The sequence below is a fragment of the Cherax quadricarinatus genome, chromosome 27 (assembly GCF_038502225.1).
Source record: "Cherax quadricarinatus isolate ZL_2023a chromosome 27, ASM3850222v1, whole genome shotgun sequence".
Lineage (NCBI taxonomy): Eukaryota > Metazoa > Arthropoda > Malacostraca > Decapoda > Parastacidae > Cherax > Cherax quadricarinatus.
In genome coordinates this window covers 18,145,175-18,167,858 of record NC_091318.1, presented here as the reverse complement: position 1 = coordinate 18,167,858, position 22,684 = coordinate 18,145,175, and the positions used below count along the sequence as shown (strand labels likewise).

At 43.3% G+C, this 22,684-nt stretch overlaps 1 protein-coding gene across 2 annotated transcripts in view; it reads left to right on the top strand.

Annotated features, from left to right (window-relative positions):
• The window catches only part of LOC128691212 (guanidinobutyrase-like), a 56,633-nt gene extending 38,319 nt beyond the window's left edge, over positions 1–18,314 (top strand). For both annotated transcript variants that reach the window (XM_070089058.1, XM_070089057.1), the window contains exons 4-8: positions 1,824–1,944; positions 3,062–3,262; positions 12,711–12,855; positions 13,374–13,468; positions 14,403–18,314. In XM_070089058.1, coding sequence (XP_069945159.1) covers positions 1,824–1,944; positions 3,062–3,262; positions 12,711–12,855; positions 13,374–13,468; positions 14,403–14,504 — 664 coding nt within the window. In that variant the 3' untranslated portion in view covers positions 14,505–18,314. The remainder of the gene's footprint in view (positions 1–1,823; positions 1,945–3,061; positions 3,263–12,710; positions 12,856–13,373; positions 13,469–14,402) is intronic.
• Positions 18,315–22,684: the final 4,370 nt, after the last annotated feature.

Here is a 22,684-nt window from a genome sequence, read left to right as displayed (position 1 = left end):
AAAGGCGATAGGGCCGAATAACATCTCTCCATGGGTCCTGAGAGAGGGAGCAGAAGTTCTTTGTGTGCCACTAACAACTATCTTCAACACTTCTATCGAAACAGGACGACTACTGGAAGTATGGAAGACAGCAAATGTAGTCCCAATTTTTTAAAAAGAAGACAGACATGGAGCATTAAACTACAGACTAGTGTCACTGATGTGTATAGTATGCAAGGTCATGCAGAAAATTATCAGAAGAGTGGTGGAGCACCGAGAAAGGAATGAGCTTATCAACGACAGCCAGCACGGTTTCAGGGACGGGAAATCCTGCATCACAAACCTACTGGAGTTCTATGACAGGGTGACAGCAGTAAGACAAGAGAGAGAGGGGTGGGTAGATTGCATTTTCTTGGACTGTAAGATGGCGTTTGACACAGTTCCACACAAGAGATTAGTGCGGAAGCTGGAGGACCAGACAGGGATAACAGGGAAGGCACTACAGTGGATCAGGGAATACCTGTCAGGAAGACAACAGCGAGTCATGGTACGTGGAGAGTTGTCACAGTGGGCGCCTGTAACGAGCAGGGTGCCACAGGGATCAGTCCTAGGACCAGTGCTGATTCTGATATTTGTGAACATGATGGAAGGAATGAAATCCGAAGTGTCCCTGTTTGCAGATGATGTGAAGTTGAGAAGAATTCAATCGGACCAGGACCAGGCAGAACTACAGAGGGATCTGGACAGACTGCAGGCCTGGTCCAGCAACTGGCTCCTGCAGTTCATCCCCACCAAGTGGAAAGTCATGAAGATTGGGGATGGCAAAGAAGACCACAGACGGAGTACAGTCTAGGGGGTCAGAGCCTACAAACCTCACTCAAGGAAAAGGATCTTGGTGTGTGTATAACACTGGGCACATCTGTGGCGCACATCAACCAAATAACTGCTACAGCATACGGGCGCCTGGCAAACCTCAGAGCAGCATTCCGACATCTAAATAAGGAATCATTCAGGGCCCTGTATACAATGTACACTAGGCCCATATTGGAATATGCAGAGCCAGTTGGGAACCCTCACCTAGCCAAGCATGTAAGGAAACTAGAGAAAGTGCAAAGGTTTGCAACAAGACTAGTCCCGGAGCTAAGAGGTATGTCCTACGAGGAGAGGTTAAGGGAAATCGACCTGACGACACTAGAAGACAGGAGAGATAGGGGGGATATGATAACGACATATAAAATACTGAGACGTATAGACAAGGTGGACAGTCACAGAGTTGTCAGGAAGTGGAATAGTCTGGGTAGTGATGTAGTGGAGGAAGGATACATACATAGCTTTAAGAAGAGGTATGGTAAAGCTCGAGGAGCGGGAAGAGTGACTGGCTAGCAGCCAGTTGAAGAGGCGGGGCCAGGAGCTGTGAATCGAACCCCGTAACCACAACTAGGTGAGTACACACACACACACACACACACACACTCACTCAGACTCAAAATATATACACACACACACACAAAACAAAAAAGTGTCTTTCGACAAGTGCCTTTTACAACCGGTAATTACACACACTGAAGGTGCCATGGCCCTTTTTCTTCTTCTTATGACTAGAGCTTTGGTAAGATGGGTAAGGATAGAAATATTGGAAAAGGGTGGGAGGGGGGAGAGAGGTAGGATATAAAAGGTAAGTGGCCCAACCACTTTGGTGTAATTTAAAAGGTGTATGTGAAATAATAAAATATTCTTAAAGGGGTATAATACTAACCCCTCAGAGTCACATAGATATAACAGATATATAAGTACATGACTCTGAATTGGTAGTAAATATACAAGTTGCAAATGCCCATCCACAGCTTACCTGAGGCGTGCAACAACATCAGGGATCGCTATATGGAACTCCTCAGCACTGGCTGTATTCCTTTGACGATGGGCGGCGACCACACCATCACTTACCCCATCCTACAGGCCATCAAGGTAACCCTCACTAACTACATATATAACCTTTCTTTTGTTAGAAGGGAAGAAAGTGATCTCAAAATGTATGTCATTCCAAGAGCGCCTAGCAGGAAAGCTTTAAATAAAAAAAAAAACAGAAGCAAATTTCATGGCCAGGAAGGAAAGACTTAGCATACGTATGTTAAACCTTGTTGTCACTTTCCTTTAATGATTTCCTCTCTTCATAGGGTTATCCTAACGGAATCTTCATCTTCTTTTCAATTACATACCATTCTTCGAACATTACTAGGGTTATATTTCAACTGTCAAAGAAAAGGATATCTGTGAGACTAGTAATCTGAAGACTCTTTGGTATATATATCTGAACAGAATCTCGTAGAGCACTGTTCTTAAGTAAGTTCCGGCACGAAGCTCGCACCTAGCATTATACTAACAGAAATGAAAGAAAGAGAATATTTACTTCTTGGCTGAACGAACCTGATCACGTTTTACATGTAAAATACTCCAAGACAGAGATCCTCACCATAAGTACTTCTGGCAGTTTGGGAGACACACAGATGATGATCAAACTAAATGTAAATTATGTGATCAGGCATATGGTCACTCTCTTGAACACTATGTGCTTAATTGTCCACTTATTGAGGAATACAGAGACAGACATTATAATAACCTATGTGACATGTCAAGATATCTTATTAATGAAAATAAGATACCAGATATACTAAGCAAATTTCCTAAATTTGCTTGTAACAGATAAGTGAACTATAGATATGTAGATATAAATCCATATGTATTCCTGTTAACCCTTTGGGGCCTAGTTCCTAGGCCTTTTGTGTATCCACATGCTCTCGCGCTACCGTCCACAGGATGGATATGGGGTGCACAATAAACTAGCCACTTCGGTGGCAAAATCTAATCTAAATCTATCACCATGCGAAATATCTATCTCTATCTATCTCTCTCTCTCTCTCTCTCTCTCTATATATATATATATATATATATATATATATATATATATATATATATATATATATATATATATATATATATATATATATATATATATATATATATAGTGGGTTAAGTATGTATAGTTTTATTTTTGAGTATAGGGCATATTGCTTCTTATGGGCAGGCTCGGAGAGGCAGGGTGGGACTGGTGCTTGTGGATGCTCATCCTGATGTATCAGACATCACCCTAGGAGCCAAGATCAACCATGGATCACCCTTCAGAAGAGCGCTCGAAGAAGACCTCATAGACCCCCACGCCACCTTCCAGATTGGTCTGAGGGGTTCTTGTCATGCACAGGATGGTAACGCCTGGCAGATAAACCAGGTAAATTTACTTGTATTTATGTTAAGTTATTAAACTCGTGTGGGTCATTCAGCGTCAGTAAGGGTGGAGATTATTATGTTATATATGTGGAGCGATAACCCATATGGATAATTAAGCTCAAGATGTTATGGAGCCTTCATTCTCTGTCTGCCAATCGCGAGACAGTCATGCTACTCTCGCAGCAAGAGTTCAACAAGGATAACCTGGGATAACCCAAGAAAGGTAGACATAGTAACTGGGAACTGAGTGATAGACATTCAGTCTTTTAAGAATATCCTGAAATACACAGGTTAAGGTAACTGCAACTATCATACCTAGCAACATATAGGTGATGGCGACTGTTATACTTACTAGCAGCATGTGTAAATTGCCCAGGAAAACTAAAGTTATTCCTAATGATAGAAGACACTCAGGCTTATCATATCTAGGAATACAGTTATTATTACAATATTTAGTATGTGTTTGTTGCAGGGTAGGTAAATATGATAGTAGGTAAACATGTAGGGATCTTTACATGGAATCTTATCTTCTGGTACTTTCTGGAACATTCCCTGATGTATAGTAAATCAGATGCGGACCAGACAGGTCTACAAAGAGACCTGGACAGGCTGGACGCGTGGTCCAGCAACTGGCTCCTAGAATAGAATTTAACCCCGCCAAATGCAGCCATGAAGATCGGGGAAGGGCAAAGAAAACCGCAGACAGAGTATAGGCTAGGTGGCCAAAGACTGCAAACCTCACTCAAGGAGAAAGAACTAGGGGTGAGTATAATACCGAGTACGTCGCCAGAAGCACACATTAACCAGATAACTGCTGCGGCATATGGGCGCCTGGTAAACCTGAGAATAGCGTTTCGGTATCTCAGTAAGGAATCATTCAAGACTCAATACACTGTGCACGTCAGGCCCATACTGGAGTACGCAACACCAGTTTGGAACCCACACCTGTTCAAGCACGTCAAGAAATTTGAGAAAGTGGATAGGTTTGCAACAGGGCTAGTTCCAGAGCTAAGGGAAATGTCCTACGAAGAAAGGTTAAGGGAAATCGGTCTGGCGACACTGGAGGACAGGAGGGTCAGGGGAGACATGATAACGACATACAAAATACTGCGTGGAATAGATAAAGTGGACAAAGACAGGATGTTCCAGAGAGGGGGCACACAAACAAGGGATAACAACTGGAAGCTGTAGACTCAGATGAGTCAAAGGGATGTTAGGAAGTATTTCTTCAGCCACAGAGTTGTTAGGAAGTGGAATAGTCTGGAAGCCGATGTAGTGGAGGCAGGAACCATACATAGTTTTAAGACGAGGTATGATAAAGCTCATGGAGCAGAGAGAGGGAGGACCCAGTAGCGGTCAGTGAAGAGGCGGGGCCAGGAGCTGAGTATCTGAGTATCGACCCCTGCAACCACAATTAGGTGAGTACACACACACACACACACACACACACACACACACACACACACACACACACACACACACACACACACACACACACACACGCATATAGAACAGGCCTAGTGTCTAATCGACATGTGCCTAGGACAAAATGGTAACTAACACACACACACACACACGTGGTAATGCTTTATTTACAGGGAGCAAAGTCAGGGTATTTCTCCAGAATGGTGTGTATAATACCACTGTGGATAAAATACTTAGACATATCTTGAACATTTCTGAGTGAGTTGTCTCTAAATTCATTGATTTTATCGCACTCCAGTACACAATGACGCAAGGTGTGACAATAGTCCATCTAGCAAAGTTTACATTTCGTTTGGAGCCGGGCAGTAGCGGCATCCAAGAGTCTGCTTATTTTGTTGGATGCACCATAGACATGTGGCTCCTCCTGCATGATGGAATGATGATAGATGGACTGACTTGTGTCAATCTTCCTGAGTCTTAAGTCAATAAAATTCAGTTGAAGTTCTTTTCGTATTATTGTTCTCAACTGCTAACTGACAACCCAGAGTGTAATCTACTCCCTCTTTGAAAGAATACAGCGTAGCCAATTTATTAGTTCTATCATGCATCTGAAGACCAATGTTAGTTAGTTTAATATGTTTATTATGCACCCCATACCCATCCTGTGGTCGGTAGTCAAAAGATTACAGAGGTACATAATGGGTCCAGGGACTGGGCCTCAAAGTTTTGATAGCTGAGCAAGTTACAGAGGTAATGAATTCACAATTTACAAAGGTAATGAACTCACAATTTACAAAGGTAATGAACTCCAGGTAGGTCTAGTCACAATCATGACAAGTTACAAAGGTATTTACAGATTACAGAGGTACACAATGGGTCCAGGGACCGGGCTCCAAAGTTTTGATGGCTGAACTAGGTACAAGGTAATGAACTCACAAGTTACAAAGGTAATGAACTCACAAGTTACAAAGGTAATGAATACTGTAAGAATGGTTACTTACGTTTATACATGGCTGCAATCATGAACAAATTTTAGAGTAATGAGCAATTCACACTTCCACACCCGGTCACAACTGTAGTGAGTTATTGGTGCAAATGTTGATTGCTGAGTCTCTCTCTCTCTCTCTCACACACACACACACACACACACACACACACATACAAATTCATACACACACACACATAAACACACACACACACACACACACACACACACACACACACACACACACACACACACACACACACACACACACACACACAAACTCATACACACACATGCACACACACTCATACACACACACACACACTCATACACACACACACACACACTCATACACACACACACACACTCATACTCACACACACACACACACACACACACACACATACACACACACACACACACACACACACACACACACACACACACACACACACACACACAGAGTGGGAGAGAAAATTAGGAGAGCTTTCTGAAAAAATGGAGAAAGAGCTCTCTGTGAAATTGGAAAGGAGGTTGGAGCAGGAAACAAAGAATTGGGAGGCACAAGTCGAAACTGCAGTAGCCAAGATAAGGGTCCTAGAAGTTGAGATAAATAGGCTGGAGCGAGTTACAGGGGCAGTGACCAGAGAAGACACAGCATATGAAGCTGCGAGGCTGAACAGGAAGGAAGGAATTATGAATTATGCTAAGGTCACATCAATCTGCCAAGGAGGACCAAGGAGTGAAAGGGAAGATCAGCTGGTTGCAGATGGAGAGGGTGATAGGTCGAATGCTGAGGCACAACAAGGCTATCAAGAGCCACTGGAAAAATCAAGGGAGAAACTGACCACATACAGGCAGGATCCAGAGTCACAGAGGGTGAGGCAATGGGAGGAAGAAAGGGCAAAATCAGTGTTTATCCATGGGCTTCAGGAGAGAGAGGAAAGGACACACACTGAAAGGAAGCAGGAAGAAGGAAAGGAGATTGAGAAAATCATCACGGAAATAGGTGAAGAGATGGACGAGATTGTAAATTTTCAGAGAATAGGGGGGTACTCGAAGGGGAGAAACCGACCAATCAAGCTGATTCTCAGGACGGAAACAGTGCGGAACAGGATCCTCCAAGAGAAACCACGATTGAAATACTCGGAAGAGTACAAGAGGGTGTTCCTAGACAGAGACAGAACAAAATCAGAGCGACAGCAGCTGAGGGAGAGGACAAAAAAACGAAAGGAGCTAGGAAAAGAGACAAGGAGGGAATCAGCAGAGGTCAGTCAGAGCAGGACAGAACAGCAAGGGCAAGCACACACACAACTACTCTCAGAACCATACAACCTATCACACCATCCCAACACACACTACAATCCATACCCACAGCCTCCACCCAACATCGAGCTATAGAATCCCACAGTATGCCACCAGGTCTCCCACCCCCACAGGCCCCCCAATCCACAGTGTTGGAAAGGAAACTGAAGGTATGGTACACAAACGCTGATGGAATAACAAATAAGTGGGAGGAGTGGCACGAAAGGGTCAAAGAAGCATCACCGGACATCATAGCTCTTACAGAAACCAAGCTTACAGGTATGATAACAGATGCCATCTTTCCAACGGGATACCAAATCCTGAGGAAAGACAGAGGGAACAGGGGGGGTGGAGGAGTGGCGTTGCTGATCAAAAATCGCTGGAATTTTGATGAGCTGGAGAGAGGAGATAGCGGAGAAGAAAGTGATTACATAGTGGGAACACTTCACTCTGGAGGTCCCAAGGTGGTAATAGCAGTGATGTATAACCCACCACAGAACAGCAGGAGGCCAAGGCAAGAGTACGACGAGAGCAATAGAGCGATGGTTGACACACTGGCTAGAGTGGCCAGAAGAGCTCATGCATGCAGGGCAAAGCTCCTGATCATGGGTGACTTTAACCACAAGGAGATCGATTGGGAGAACTTGGACCCACATGGGGGCCAAGATACATGGAGGGCTAAGATGATGGAGGTGGTACTGGAGAACTTCATGTACCAACACGTAAGGGACACTACAAGAGAGAGAGGAGAGGATGAACCAGCAAGGCTGGACTTAGTATTCACCTTCAGTAGTGCAGATATCGAGGACATCGCATATGAAAGACCCCTTGGGGCCAGTGACCATGTGGTTTTAAGCTTCGAATACACAGTAGAGCTACAAGTGGAGGGAGAAGCAGGAAGGACAGGACGAATGAAGCCAAACTACAAGAAAGGGGACTACACAGGAATGAGGAACTACCTGAACGGGGTTCAGTGGAACAGAGAACTGGCAGGGAAGCCAGTTAATGAGATGATGGAATATGTAGCAACAAAATGCAAGGAGGCTGAGGAGAGGTTTGTACCCAAGGGTAACAGGAGTAATGAAAAAGCCAGGATAAGCCCATGGTTTACCCAAAGGTGCAGGGAGGCAAAAACCAGGTGTGCTAGGGAATGGAAGAAATATAGAAGGCAAAGGACCCAGGAGAATAAGGAGAACAGTCGTAGAGCCAGAAACGAATATGCACAGATAAGAAGGGAGGCCCAAAGACAATATGAAAATGACATAGCAGCGAAAGCCAAATCTGACCCGAAACTGTTGTACAGCCACATCAGGAGGAAAACAACAGTCAAGGACCAGGTAATCAGGCTAAGGAAGGAAGGAGGAGAGACAACAGGAAATGACCGTGAAGTATGTGAAGAACTCAACAAGAGATTCAAAGAAGTGTTCACAGAGGAGACAGAAGGGACTCCAGAAAGACGGAGAGGTGGGGCACACCACCAAGTGCTGGACACAGTGCACACAACCGAGGAAGAAGTGAAGAGGCTTCTGAGTGAGCTAGATACCTCAAAGGCAATGGGGCCAGATAACATCTCCCCATGGGTATTGAGAGAGGGAGCAGAGGCGCTATGTGTACCCCTAACAACAATATTCAATACATCTATCGAAACAGGGAGATTGCCTGAGGCATGGAAGACAGCAAATGTAGTCCCAATCTTTAAAAAAGGAGACAGACATGAAGCACTAAACTACAGACCAGTGTCACTGACATGTATAGTATGCAAAATCATGGAGAAGATTATCAGGAGAAGAGTGGTGGAACACCTAGAAAGGAATGATCTCATCAACAGCAGCCAGCATGGTTTCAGGGACGGGAAATCCTGTGTCACAAACCTACTGGAGTTCTATGACATGGTGACAGCAGTAAGACAAGAGAGAGAGGGGTGGGTGGATTGCATTTTCTTGGACTGCAAGAAGGCGTTTGACACAGTTCCACACAAGAGATTGGTGCAAAAACTGGAGGACCAAGCAGGGATAACAGGGAAGGCACTACAATGGATCAGGGAATACTTGTCAGGAAGACAGCAGCGAGTCATGGTACGTGGCGAGGTGTCAGAGTGGGCACCTGTGACCAGCGGGGTCCCGCAGGGGTCAGTCCTAGGACCAGTGCTGTTTCTGATATTTGTGAACGACATGACGGAAGGAATAGACTCTGAGGTGTCCCTGTTTGCAGATGACGTGAAGTTGATGAGAAGAATACACTCGATCGAAGACCAGGCAGAACTACAAAGGGATCTGGACAGGCTGCAGACCTGGTCCAGCAATTGGCTCCTGGAGTTCAATCCCACCAAGTGCAAAGTCATGAAGATTGGGGAAGGGCAAAGAAGGCCGCAGACGGAGTACAGTCTAGGGGGTCAGAGACTACAAACCTCACTCAAGGAAAAAGATCTTGGGGTGAGTATAACACCAGGCACATCTCCTGAAGCGCACATCAACCAAATAACTGCTGCAGCATATGGGCGCCTAGCAAACCTCAGAACAGCATTCCGACATCTTAATAAGGAATCGTTCAGGACCCTGTACACCGTATACGTTAGGCCCATATTGGAGTATGCGGCACCAGTTTGGAACCCACACCTAGCCAAGCACGTAAAGAAACTAGAGAAAGTGCAAAGGTTTGCAACAAGACTAGTCCCAGAGCTAAGAGGTATGTCCTACGAGGAGAGGTTAAGGGAAATCAACCTGACGACACTGGAGGACAGGAGAGATAGGGGGGACATGATAACGACATACAAAATACTGAGGGGAATTGACAAGGTGGACAAAGACAGGATGTTCCAGAGATTGGACACAGTAACAAGGGGACACAGTTGGAAGCTAAAGACACAGATGAATCACAGGGATGTTAGGAAGTATTTCTTCAGCCACAGAGTAGTCAGTAAGTGGAATAGTTTGGGAAGCGATGTAGTGGAGGCAGGATCCATACATAGCTTTAAGCAGAGGTATGATAAAGCTCACGGCTCGGGGAGAGTGACCTAGTAGCGATCAGTGAAGAGGCGGGGCCAGGAGCTCGGACTCGACCCCCGCAACCTCAACTAGGTGAGTACAACTAGGTGAGTACACATCACAGTGGGCACCTGTGACGAGCGGGGTCCCACAGGGGTCGGTCCTAGGACCAGTGCTATTTTTGGTATATGTGAACGACATGACGGAAGGGTTAGACTCAGAAGTGTCCCTGTTTGCAAATGATGTGAAGTTAATAAGGAGAATTAAATCTGATGAGGACCAGGCAGGACTTCAAAGAGACCTGGACAGACTGGACACCTGGTCCAGCAAATGGCTTCTCGAATTTAATCCTGCCAAATGCAAAGTCATGAAGATAGGGGAAGGACACAGAAGACCACAGACAGAGTATAGGCTAGGTGGCCAAAGACTGCAAACCTCACTCAAGGAGAAAGATCTTGGGGTGAGTATAACACCGAGCATGTCTCCGGAAGCACACATCAATCAGATAACTGCTGCAGCATATGGGCGCCTGGCAAACCTGAGAACAGCATTCCGATACCTTAGTAAGGAATCATTCAAGACACTGTACACCGTGTATGTCAGGCCCATACTGGAGTATGCAGCACCTGTTTGGAACCCGCACTTGATAAAGCACGTCAAGAAACTAGAGAAAGTACAAAGGTTTGCGACAAGGTTAGTTCCAGAGCTAAGGGGAATGTCCTATGAAGAAAGATTAAGGGAAATCGGCCTGACGACACTGGAGGACAGGAGGGTCAGGGGAGACATGATAACGACATATAAAATACTGCATGGAATAGACAAGGTGGACAAGGACAGGATGTTCCAGGGAGGGGACACAGAAACAAGAGGCCACAATTGGAAGTTGAAGACACAAATGAGTCAGAGAGATAGTAGGAAGTATTTCTTCAGTCATAGAGTTGTAAGGCAGTGGAATAGCCTAGAAAATGACGTAGTGGAGGCAGGAACCATACACAGTTTTAAGACGAGGTTTGATAAAGCTCATGGAGCGGGGAGAGAGAGGGCCTAGTAGCAACCGGTGAAGAGGCGGGGCCAGGAGCTAGGACTCGACCCCTGCAACCACAAATAGGTGAGTACAAATAGGTGAGTACACACACTCACACATTCATACACATACACACAAACACACACACACACACACACACACACACACACACACACACACACACACACACACACACACACACACACACACACACACACACATACACACATGCACATATGTGGTAATGCTTTATTTACAGCTAGCAAAGTCAGGGTATTTCTCCAGAATGGTCTGTAATATACCACTGTGGATAAAATACTTAGCCAATGTGTGTGAGATGGAATTCACAACATGTGTACTCTGACTCCACTGTCCACAGTCTTACCATACCTGTGTCTGGCTTCTGACACGAGCATGCCACAATTTATACTTAACGAGTTGAGAGGATTTATGAATGACAGAGAATCAGTTACAGTTAAAGTGTCAACCTTAGATGGACGCATTTGAGTGCAAGGAGTATGGCAAACATTTCTATCTGAAGGGTAGAAGCCCAATTTCTTTAAGAGAGCCATCACTCTGTATGACAACAGCAGCGCTACCAGCTGCACCATTGGATTGGTGAACAGAACCATCAACGTAAACAATTTGTGAGAGAGTGTGCTGTGTGGCTAAGTTATCAATACAGCTTAAGGCATAATGTTTGGCTTCAAGGCGAAGCTTTGGTTGTGATTTAATAAATAGTTTTTCAGGAAATGGAGGGATCTGCTGACAAGTCAACTCGCAAATATCTGAAAACATTCTCTTCTTCCATACTCCCTCTCTCCAATGTGATATCCATTTTTTCTTTATTTAAATCATTTGATACCCTCATCACCTTACTCTTATCTATGTTCACTTTCAACTTTCTACCTTTACACACCTTCCCAAACTCTTCCACTAACCTTTGCAACTTTTCTTTAGAATCTCCCATAAGCACAGTATCATCAGCAAAAAGTAACTGTGTTAACTCCCATTTTGTATTTGATTCCCCATAATTTAATCCCACCCTTCTCCCCAACACCCTAGCATTTACTTCTTTTACAACCCTACCTATAAATATATTAAACAACCTTGGTGACATTACACATACCTGTCTAAGTCCTACTTTTACCGGGAAGTAATCTCCCTCTCTTCTACACACCCTAACCTGAGCCTCACTATCCTCATAAAAACTCTTTACAGCATTTAGTAACTTACTACCTATTCCGTACACTTGCAACATGTGCCACATTGCTCCCCTATCCACTTTATCATATGCCTTTTCTAAATCCATAAATGCAATGAAAACTTCCCTACCTTTATCTAAATACTGCTCACATATATGCTTCAATGTAAACACTTGATCTACACATCCCCTACCCACTCTGAAACCTCCTTGCTCATCTGCAGTCCTACTCTCTGCTTTACCTCTAATTCTTTCAATAATAATCTTACCGTACACACACACACACACACACACACACGTGCTCATTGTGTATTGGTTATCACATCTAACATACAGAAGGTCCCAGGTTCGAGCCCTGGTGAGCACAATATGTTTTAAACAGAGGTATGATAAAGCTAACGGTTCAGGGAGAGTGACCTAGTAGCGACCTAGTAACTTCCTTTAGTTGTAGCATTTACTAACTGCTCTTCATAAACTAAATCAGAATCTAATGCATTGATCTAAAACTCAAAAAACTGGCAGGGTTTTCGCGTAGTATCAGCTGAGGAGTGCTGGCACAAGTCTCTGGTGCCACTCATGGAGGAGGTGAGAGCCAAGATGGGTGACAAACCAGTCTACCTCTCCTTTGATATTGATGGTATTGATCCTGGCTTCTGTCCTGGCACTGGTAAGTTGACCATTCTGGTACTCGTACAGAGCGTCGTGGTTTAAAACCACAAGTTGGGAACACACGCCGACCACATCAGCCGACCACCAGCTCCAGCAAGCGCCTTACAACCAGCCCGAGCAACTTGCCTCATGCGCAAAAAAAAAAAAATGCAAAACTATACCCACCAGTTCACTGCAACGCACGTATGCATCTCTAATACAAGTGTGTGTCTGATCGGTGGTGTTGTATACACAATCATCTGGTTACTATGCATAACACAACACACATACACCTATATTAATGTGCGCCAAAGTGGTTGGGCCACTTACCTTTATTAAACCCTCTCCTCACCCCCCACCAACCCCTCTTTCATATTTTATCCCTCCCCAGCCTTCTTCCTCCCCCAACTTACCAAACCTCTAGTTAAAAAATTGAATTGAGATATATACATGATATTGATAACGACAGATAATAGGCTATCAATTACATTGCATTAATAAATGTCTAAAACTAACAAAAACCCTGTTGGATTGCAGGTGCTCCAGAAATTGGAGGGCTGACTTCCATACAGGCGCTGGAGATTATACGAGGATGTCGGGGACTTAACTTAGTAGGATGCGACCTGGTGGAGGTGAGTCTCCGGGTGGAGAATATAGCTGTACATACCTGTTATTCCGAGGAAGTTCACTAAGTGTTGATCGACTGCCTAGTCCAGTGATAAATTAAAGATGCTCTACATAGTCCAGTGATAAATTAGAAATTGGAACAATTAGAAAGGTTGTCTAATCTGACATAACATTGAGGGACCGTCAGCGGGAGCATAGTGTTGGTTTTAGTAAAGGCAGTTTGTAACCTACTGCAACGTTAGAGAAGCCATCTGGGACATTGTCAGTCATGTTCAGTAAGGTCCGGTAATCGATGAAAACTGGTTCCTCCAGTAGACTGATAGCGACCTAGTTTTTCCTGATGGAAGTGCTGAGTTCTGACATTGGAGACGTTTCAAATCGCCTTCGGGTTAGAATGTCTAGGTTCAGTTTCATAAAAGGTTGAATAGAAATGCAATGGCACAGACATCAAACTTCATGTAATAATTACTTACATAAATCTCCGTTAGCCCTGTAGTAAAAATTATTATATTGGGGACATAGTGCTAAACCCGTAAGTGTCTAGTACTGGGAAAAGGGAGGTAATTCAATTTGATCTGAAGTAGGGGATGGTAGCTGTTTTTAAATCACGTCCCAAGAATTTATTAATGGTGGTGTAGTTTCCCTGATATATACTTTAATTTTGTTGTGAAATATCAAGATTAAATTATATATGTATCACGCTGCAATAAGATCACAGTAAATAGGTGATATCACAATATGCAGAACAGCCACTGTGAAACAATAGCGAAATTCTAAGTGCTTTCGTGACTTCTCACGTTATCAAGGAAAGCGCTTGGAATTTCACTTTTCACTTTATCAAGGAACTATAGCTCCATGATAATGTGAGAAATCACGAAAACGCTTGGGATTTCACTATTTTTTCACAATGGTTGTTCTGCATGTATTACGCTGTTTCAGATATCTCCTCCATATGACTTCGAAGGAACGACTGCTCTTACTGGCGCTAACCTGCTCTTCGAAATGCTGTGTGCTCTCCCAGGAGTAACTGCCAACAAATAGCATATCTCGTAGCTTTATAATAAACAGAAATTGTGGTTTATTAAGGTCAGCGATAATACAAATTAAGTACATATTTTTGTAACAACAAACCAGTGAACGGTTATATTCATGAAAACGAAGTCAGAACTAAAACCAAAACCAGTATGTTACTGGGGAAAGTGAACACAATTTTGTAATAACAAGTTCAGGAAGAGAATTAAAAGGTTCCTAATGAATGAAATTGTAGAAAAGGAGAAAGTGATTTCTTGTGTAGTTAACATTATATTTAATGTTCATGTAAATTACTCAGTTTACTTTATTATTATTATTGTATCTCCTTTTATTTTAAGTGATTTTCACACAGTTGAGTTGCTTAGTTTATTTAATTTTTAAGGGTATAAGCATGACTGATTTCTACTGTATCTAATAGTTAGGCTGAAAGTAATAAGATATTTCAATGACCCTAGTGGAAATAAGTCATTTTACCTGATTTTAGGGTTACCTTAATTAATTTACACGTATTTTACTATTTAAGACCATTGTTATCACCCAAAACTTGTGTAATTGTACTTACCTAGCTACTTACATAGTATCCCATGCTGCTAAAGTCATTGTTACATTTTCTATTCAAATAAAGTGTACTTGACAGATGTTTTAATGATGAACATAATGCAGACAACTGTATGTCAAGAACACTAAAGTGGTTAAGTTAGTTTAATATTTTTATTATACACCCCTTACTTATACTGTGGGCGGTAGTTAAAACATTAGAGAGGCTTCCTGGACCCATTATAAGCCTTACATGTGCTTATATTTTTCTTTATTGCATTGGCATTCATTAATCTGAGTGATCACAGGGATTGTACACCGACACATCTGTCTTTGTAACTGCATGAAAAATTTACTTTAATTACTAATTTAGGGGTTAAACATTAGGGGTGATCCTCGTGTGGTACAGTTATTTTGTGAGAGCGCTAAGCATATAGGGGTCATATAGTACCTCTGGGAATATAAACAATCAGATTCTATCCAAGGATAGGAACGCTAGCTCCATTTCTTTAGATCAAGAGCCCTTCACCGGCGTCAAGGCCCCTCCCTCTAAGGACCGTCGCGTGTACTAGATAGGCTGTAGGTTTTCTGAATCATTCAGGGGGAAGAGGGGGGACTTTGATGCAGGTAAAGGGCTCTTAATCTGGTTTCAAAAAAAAAAATGTTCCTACTTAAAAGACCGAAGTTAAAATGCAAAAAAAATTTTTTGCTCAAAAACCTGGCCACCTTTTGCCTTAATGATGTAATGAGATAATTTGATCAAGGTGAAGCATGATGGCACAATGGCAAGGTAACGCTAAGATTTGCAGGAAGGTGTTTACGGCAATTTTTATAGGAAGACGTGCGGACAGATGTTTACCACAAGCACCACTGAAAAACATGAAAACATTTAAGAGTGCTAAGCAATAACAGCCTATTAATGGTGCCTCTGGTACCCTCACACTCGTGCCTCGACTACTGATCATGCCCTCTGACCCAAAATTGTCTACACTGTTGCTTTGTGAATCACGGGAACCCACGTGGAGACAGACGCAGTGTAAAAAGAGACTTGTTTGTTTTGATCTCCGTCTGAGATCTTTATCAGATCTCAGTTAGTTTAATATATTTATTATGCACCCCATACCCATCCTGTGGGTGGCAGTCAAAAGATTACATAGGTACATAATGGGTCCAGGGACTGGACACCAAAGTTATGATAGCTGAACTAGTTACAAAGGTAATGAACTCCAGGTAGATCTGGTCACAATCATGGCAAGTTACAGAGGTAATGAATCATCCTCACTCCTATACATGGTTACAATCATGAACAAGTTACAAAGTAATGAGCCACTGACACGTCCACACCTGGTCACAATTGTAATGAGTTATAAATGCAAATATTAAGTGGGTCATACACCCACACGAACGCGCGTGCGCACACATACACACAGGAGGGCGCACGCACAGACACAAGCACACGAGCGTACAAATATGTGCATACACACAAGTACGCACGCCCACACACACAAGTACGCACACACACACACACACACACGCCCACACACACACACGCCTACACACACACACACACACACACACACACACACACACACACACACACACACACACACACACACACACACACACACACACACACACACACACACACATGTGGTAATTATTTACAGGTAGCAAAGTCAGGGTATTTCTCCAAAATGGTCTGTAATATACCACTGTGGATAAAATACTTTGCCATTTCTTGAACATTTCTGATCTCAGAGATAGAAATATTCAGTTCAATTCAATTCAATTCAAGTTTATTCTCTATAATGGTTACAATGTGGGGTTTACAGGTTTTGGGTATTTTGTGGTTTACATGTTATAAATACTAATTACAGAGGGGGCCACTAGGACACCTAGCATGGCTAGGCATTTCCAGCAGACTTAGATTAATTCTTAACATTAAATCCTTACAGATTACAGTATTAAGGCTAAGTGACTACATCATAATTTGTGAGTTTAGCAATGTGAATGCTTTTGTTTTGGCACAATACAAAGTGTCTATATTGGAGTATCATAGGCAAACTTATGACTAGTTAGGATTTATTATTTTAAGATTAAGATTAGTATTTCTGGGTTTATAGTCAGTGCATGAGTGAGTGTAATTGTGAACCACCAGGTGGTTATCATGTAGTTAGTTGTCGGGGTGGATCAGGGAGATAAGATGTTTTCTAACTGTAGTTTTGAAAGTGATAAATGTGTCTGCAGTTCTAGAGTTTTCAGGTAGGGTGTTCCAGATTTTAGGTCCTTTGAAATACATTGAATTTTTGTAAAGGTTTAGTCGAACACGGGGAATGTTTGTGTCTGGTGTTATGCCTGTGGATCCTGTCACAACTATCAAGAAAGCGTTTTAGGTCAAGGTTAATATTGGAATTTAAGGTCCTGTAGATATAGATTGCACAGTAGTAAGTGTGGATGTTCTGAACAGGGAGTAAGTTTAGATCTATGAAGAGTGGGGGGGGGTGTTGCCAGGGATGGGATTTAGTAATTATTCTTACTGCGGCTTTTTGTTGGGTTATTATTGGCTTTAGGTGTGTTGCTGCAGTTGAACCCCAAGCACAGATAGCATAGGTGAGGTATGGATATATACATACATATACATACATAGAACACTTAACTCTGATATTAACCCTCCCCTCAAACATCTCCTTGCCAACCTCAACAGAACACATGACCAAAACACAAGGCACAGATCACTCTTTGATTTTCCTCGTGTCCATCTCACGCTATGCAAAAACTCAATGCACATAAAAGGCCCTAAAATCTGGAATTCATTACCTGTAAATATAAAAGAAACACTACCTGTTTATAAATTCAAGTCTCTTCTCAAAGACCACTTACTCACCCAAAACCAAATAAATACTGAATAACTGAACCTTATAAATTGTATATCTTAAATGTTTCTCATAATTATATCACATAAATGTCAAACCTAAGACCCAATCTAACTTTGTTATTTTTTAAATACACTACCTAACAGAATACTCCATTCTACTGAATGTACAGCAATGCAAGCAACCATATGACCTGTCTTTGTAATACTCATTTGTGTTTTATTGTTATCTGTTTATAATAATGTTTTAACACTGATTACATCATTGCTTAGTTAATCTTAAGTTAATTTTAAGCCAGCCCGTAATGCTATGCATACAAGTGGCTTTGGCGTGCTGCTCTTACCTGTATTTTTTGTACCTCTGTAATGTCAAATTATTAAATAAATAAATAAATGGTATAGTGTGAGAAGGGCAGTTTGCGGCACGTAGTATCGTATCTCGGAAAGGATCCCCACCGTTTTGGATACTTTTTTTTGTTATGTGTTGGATATGGGTGCTGAAATTTAGGTTGTTGTCGAGGTATAGGCCAAGGGATTTGCCCTCATAATGTCTGGCAATTAGAGTGTTGTCGATCTTAATGTTAAGTTGCGCAACACCTGCTCTGCTACCAAACATAATATAGTAGGTTTTGCCATTGTTAAGTGTAAGTTTATTGGCTGTCCCCATATGGGTTCTGTCGACATGGTGTCCACTACACTTTTATGTTTCATTATAGTCTCAGCGCATTCTACAAACACGCAACACAAAATAGCTATACACACATCACAATCGTCCAGCGACACCTATATTGATAACTTAGTCACACAGCACACACTCTCGCAAATTATTTACGCTGATGGTTCTGTTCACCAATCCTCTGGTGCAGCTGGTAGTGCTGCTGTTGTCGTACAGAGTGATGGCTCTCTTAAAGAAATTGGAGCACGCATCAATAATTGGGCCTCTACCCTTCAGACAGAACTGTTTGCCATACTCCTTGCACTGAAATGCATCTATGTATCAAAGATTGACAGTTTAATTGTAACTGATTCTCTGTCATCCATAAATGCTCTCAACTCATTAAGCATAAATTGTGGCATGCTTGTGTCAGAAGCCAGACACAGGTATGGTAAGATTGTGGACAGTGGAGTCAGAGTGCACATGCTGTGGATTCCATCTCACATTGGTCTTCAGATGCATGATAGAACTGATAAATTGGCTAAGCTGTATGCTTTCAAAGAGGGAGTAGATTACAATCTTGGCTTGTCAGGTAGTAGTTTGAGAACAATAATACGAAAAGAACTTCAACTGAATTTTATGGACTTAAGGCTCAGGGAGATTGACACCAGTGAGTCCATCTATCATCATTCTATCATGCAGGAGGAGCCACATGTCTATGGTGCATCCAACAAAATAAGCAGACTCTTGGATGTCACTACTGCCCGGCTCCGGCTGGGTTACAAGTATCTTTGGCAAGTTAAATCACCACCCCCAGATGTAGACCAAACGAAATGTAAACTTTGCCAGATGGACTATTGTCACACCTTGCGTCATTATGTACTGGAGTGCGATAAAATTAATGAATTTAGAAACAACTCACTCAGAAGTGTTCAAGAAATGGCTAAGTATTTCATCCACAGTGGTATATTACAGACCATTCTGGAGAAATACCCTGACTTTGCTAGCTGTAAATAAAGCATTACCACATGCAGCCAGCAGTAACAGCCTGGTTGATCAGGCTCTGATCCACCAGGAGGCCTGGTCACAGACCGGGCCGCGGGGGCGTTGACCCCCGGAACTCTCTCCAGATAAACTCCAGGTAAACATGTGTGCATGTGTGTGTGTGTACTCACCTAATTGTACTCACCTAATTGTGGTTGCAGGGGTCGATACTCAGCTCCTGGCCCCGCCTCTTCACTGATCGCTACTGGATCCTCTCTCTCTCTGCTTCCTGAGCTTTGTCATACCTCTTCTTAAAACTATGTATGGTTCCTGCCTCCACTACTTCACTTGCTAGGCTATTCCACTTGCTGACAACTCTATGACTGAAGAAATACTTCCTAACGTCCCTGTGACTCGTCTGAGTCTTCAGCTTCCAGTTGTGACCCCTTGTCCCTGTGTCCCCTCTCTGGAACATCCTATCTCTGTCCACATTGTCTATTCCCCGCAGTATCTTGTATGTCGTTATCATGTCTCCCCTGACCCTTCTGTCCTCCAGTGTCGTCAGTCCGATTTCCCTTAACCTTTCCTCGTACGACATTCCCTTGAGCTCTGGGACTAGCCTTGTTGCAAACCTTTGTACTTTCTCTAACTTCTTGACGTGCTTGACCAGGTGTGGGTTCCAGACTGGTGCTGCATACTCCAGTATGGGCCTAACATACACAGTGTACAGTGTCTTGAACGATTCCTTATTAAGGTATCGGAACGCTATTCTCAGGTTTGCCAGGCGCCCGTATGCTGCAGCGGTTATTTGGTTGATGTGTGCCTCCGGTGATGTGCTCGGTGTTATGGTCACCCCAAGGTCTTTCTCCCTGAGTGAGGTCTGTAGTCTTTGTCCACCTAGCCTATACTCTGTCTGTGATCTTCTTTGTCCCTCCCCAATCTTCATGACTTTGCATTTGGCTGGATTGAATTCGAGAAGCCAGTTACTGGACCACATGTCCAGCCTCTCCAGGTCTCTTTGCAGTCCTGCCTCATCCTCGTCCGATTTAATTCTTCTCATCAACTTCACGTCATCTGCGAACAGGGACACTTCAGAGTCTGTTCTTTCCATCATGTCGTTCACATATATCAAAAATAGCACTGGTCCTAGAACTGACCCCTGTGGGACCCCGCTCGTAACAGGCGCCCACTGTGATACATCTTCACGTACCATGACTCGTTGCTGCCTCCCTGTCAGGTATTCCCTTATCCATTGCAGTGCCCTTCCTTTTACGTGTGTCTGATCCTCCAGCTTCTGCACTAATCTCTTGTGGGGAACTGTGTCAAAGGCCTTCCTGCAGTCTAGGAAAACGCAATCTACCCAACCCTCTCTCTCGTGTCTTACTTCTGTTACCTTGTCATAAAACTCCAGGAGGTTTGTGATACAAGATTTGCCTTCCATGAACCCATGCTGGTTTTCATTTATAATCTTGTTCCTTTCCAGGTGTTCGACCACTCTCCTCCTGATAATCTTCTCCATGACTTTGCACACAATACATGTCAGAGACACAGGTCTGTAGTTTAGTGCCTCGTTTCTGTTTCCTTTCTTAAATATGGGGACTACATTAGCTGTCTTCCATTTCTCAGGTAGTTGCCCAGTTTCAAGGGATGTGTTGAAGATTGTGGTTAGAGGCACACACAGCATCTCTGCTCCTTCTCTAAGGACCCATGGGGAGATGTCCAGTCCCATCGCCTTTGAGGTGTCAAGGTCACTTAAGAGCTTCTTCACCTCCTCCTCAGTTGTTCATATGTCATCCAACACTTGTTGGTATATTCCCTCTTGATGTTCCCTTCTGTGCTGTCTTCCCACAGCCCTTCCTGTCTCTACTGTAAAAACTTCCTTAAATCTCCTGTTCAGCTCCTCACATACCTCCTGATCATTTCTTGTGAGTTCTCCACCTTCTGTCCTTAATCTGATCACCTGGTCTTTGACTGTCTTCCTCCTGATGTGGCTATACAACAGTTTCGGGTCAGTCTTGATTCTCGATGCTATGTCATTTTCATACTGTCGCTGGGCCTCCCTCCTTACCTGTGCGTACTCATTCCTGGCTCTGCGACTGATCTCCCTATTTTCGTGTGTTCTCTGCCTTCTGTACTTTTTCCATTCTCTATTGCACTTTGTTTTTGCCTCCTTACACCATCGGGTAAACCAGGGGCTTGTTCTGGTCTTCCCGTTGTTACTGTTGCCCTTGGGAATGAACCTTTCCACTGCCTCCTTGCATTTTGTTGCTACATATTCCATCATTTCATTTACTGGCTTTCCTGCCAGTTCTCTGTCCCACTGGACCTCCCGCAGGAAGTTCTTCAACCCTATGTAGTCCCCTCTTTTATAGTCAGGCTTTTCCCATTCTACTCCTGTTATTCTCTCCACTTGCAGCTCTACTATGTATTCAAAGCACAGAACCACGTGGTCACTAGCTCCTAGGGGACTCTCATACTTGATGTCCTCAATGTCTGAGCTGCCCAGGGTGAACACAAGGTCCAATCTTGCTGGTTCATCCTCCCCTCTCACTCTGGTAGTGTCCTTAACATGTTGGTGCATGAGGTTTTCCAGTACCACATCCATCATCTTGGCTCTCCATGTTTCGGGACCCCCATGTGGCTCCAGGTTTTCCCAGTCAATCTCCCTGTGGTTGAAATCCCCCATAACCAGCAACTTTGCTCTGCTGGAGTGAGCTCTTCTTGCCACCTCAGCAAGTGTGTCCACCATTGCTCTGTAGCTCTCTTCATATTCCTCTCTTGACCTCCTGCAGTTCTGTGGTGGATTATACATCACTGCAATGACCACTTTGTGTTCTCCAGACTGAAGTGTACCTGCTATGTAGTCTCTTTCTCCCGTCTCATCTATTCCTTCCATTTTCTCGAATTTCCATCTGTTTTTTACGAGCAGAGCAACCCCACCTCCCCCCCCTGCCCCTTCTATCTTTCCTCATGATCTGGTATCCTGGTGGGAAGATTGCATCTGTTATTGTCTCCATGAGTTTTGTTTCTGTAACTGCTATGATGTCTGGGGACTTCTCATTGATTCTTTCTTGCCATTCCTTGCATTTGTGTACCAAACCTTCAACTTCTGTTCTAATACTGTAACTGTGGTGCAGGGGG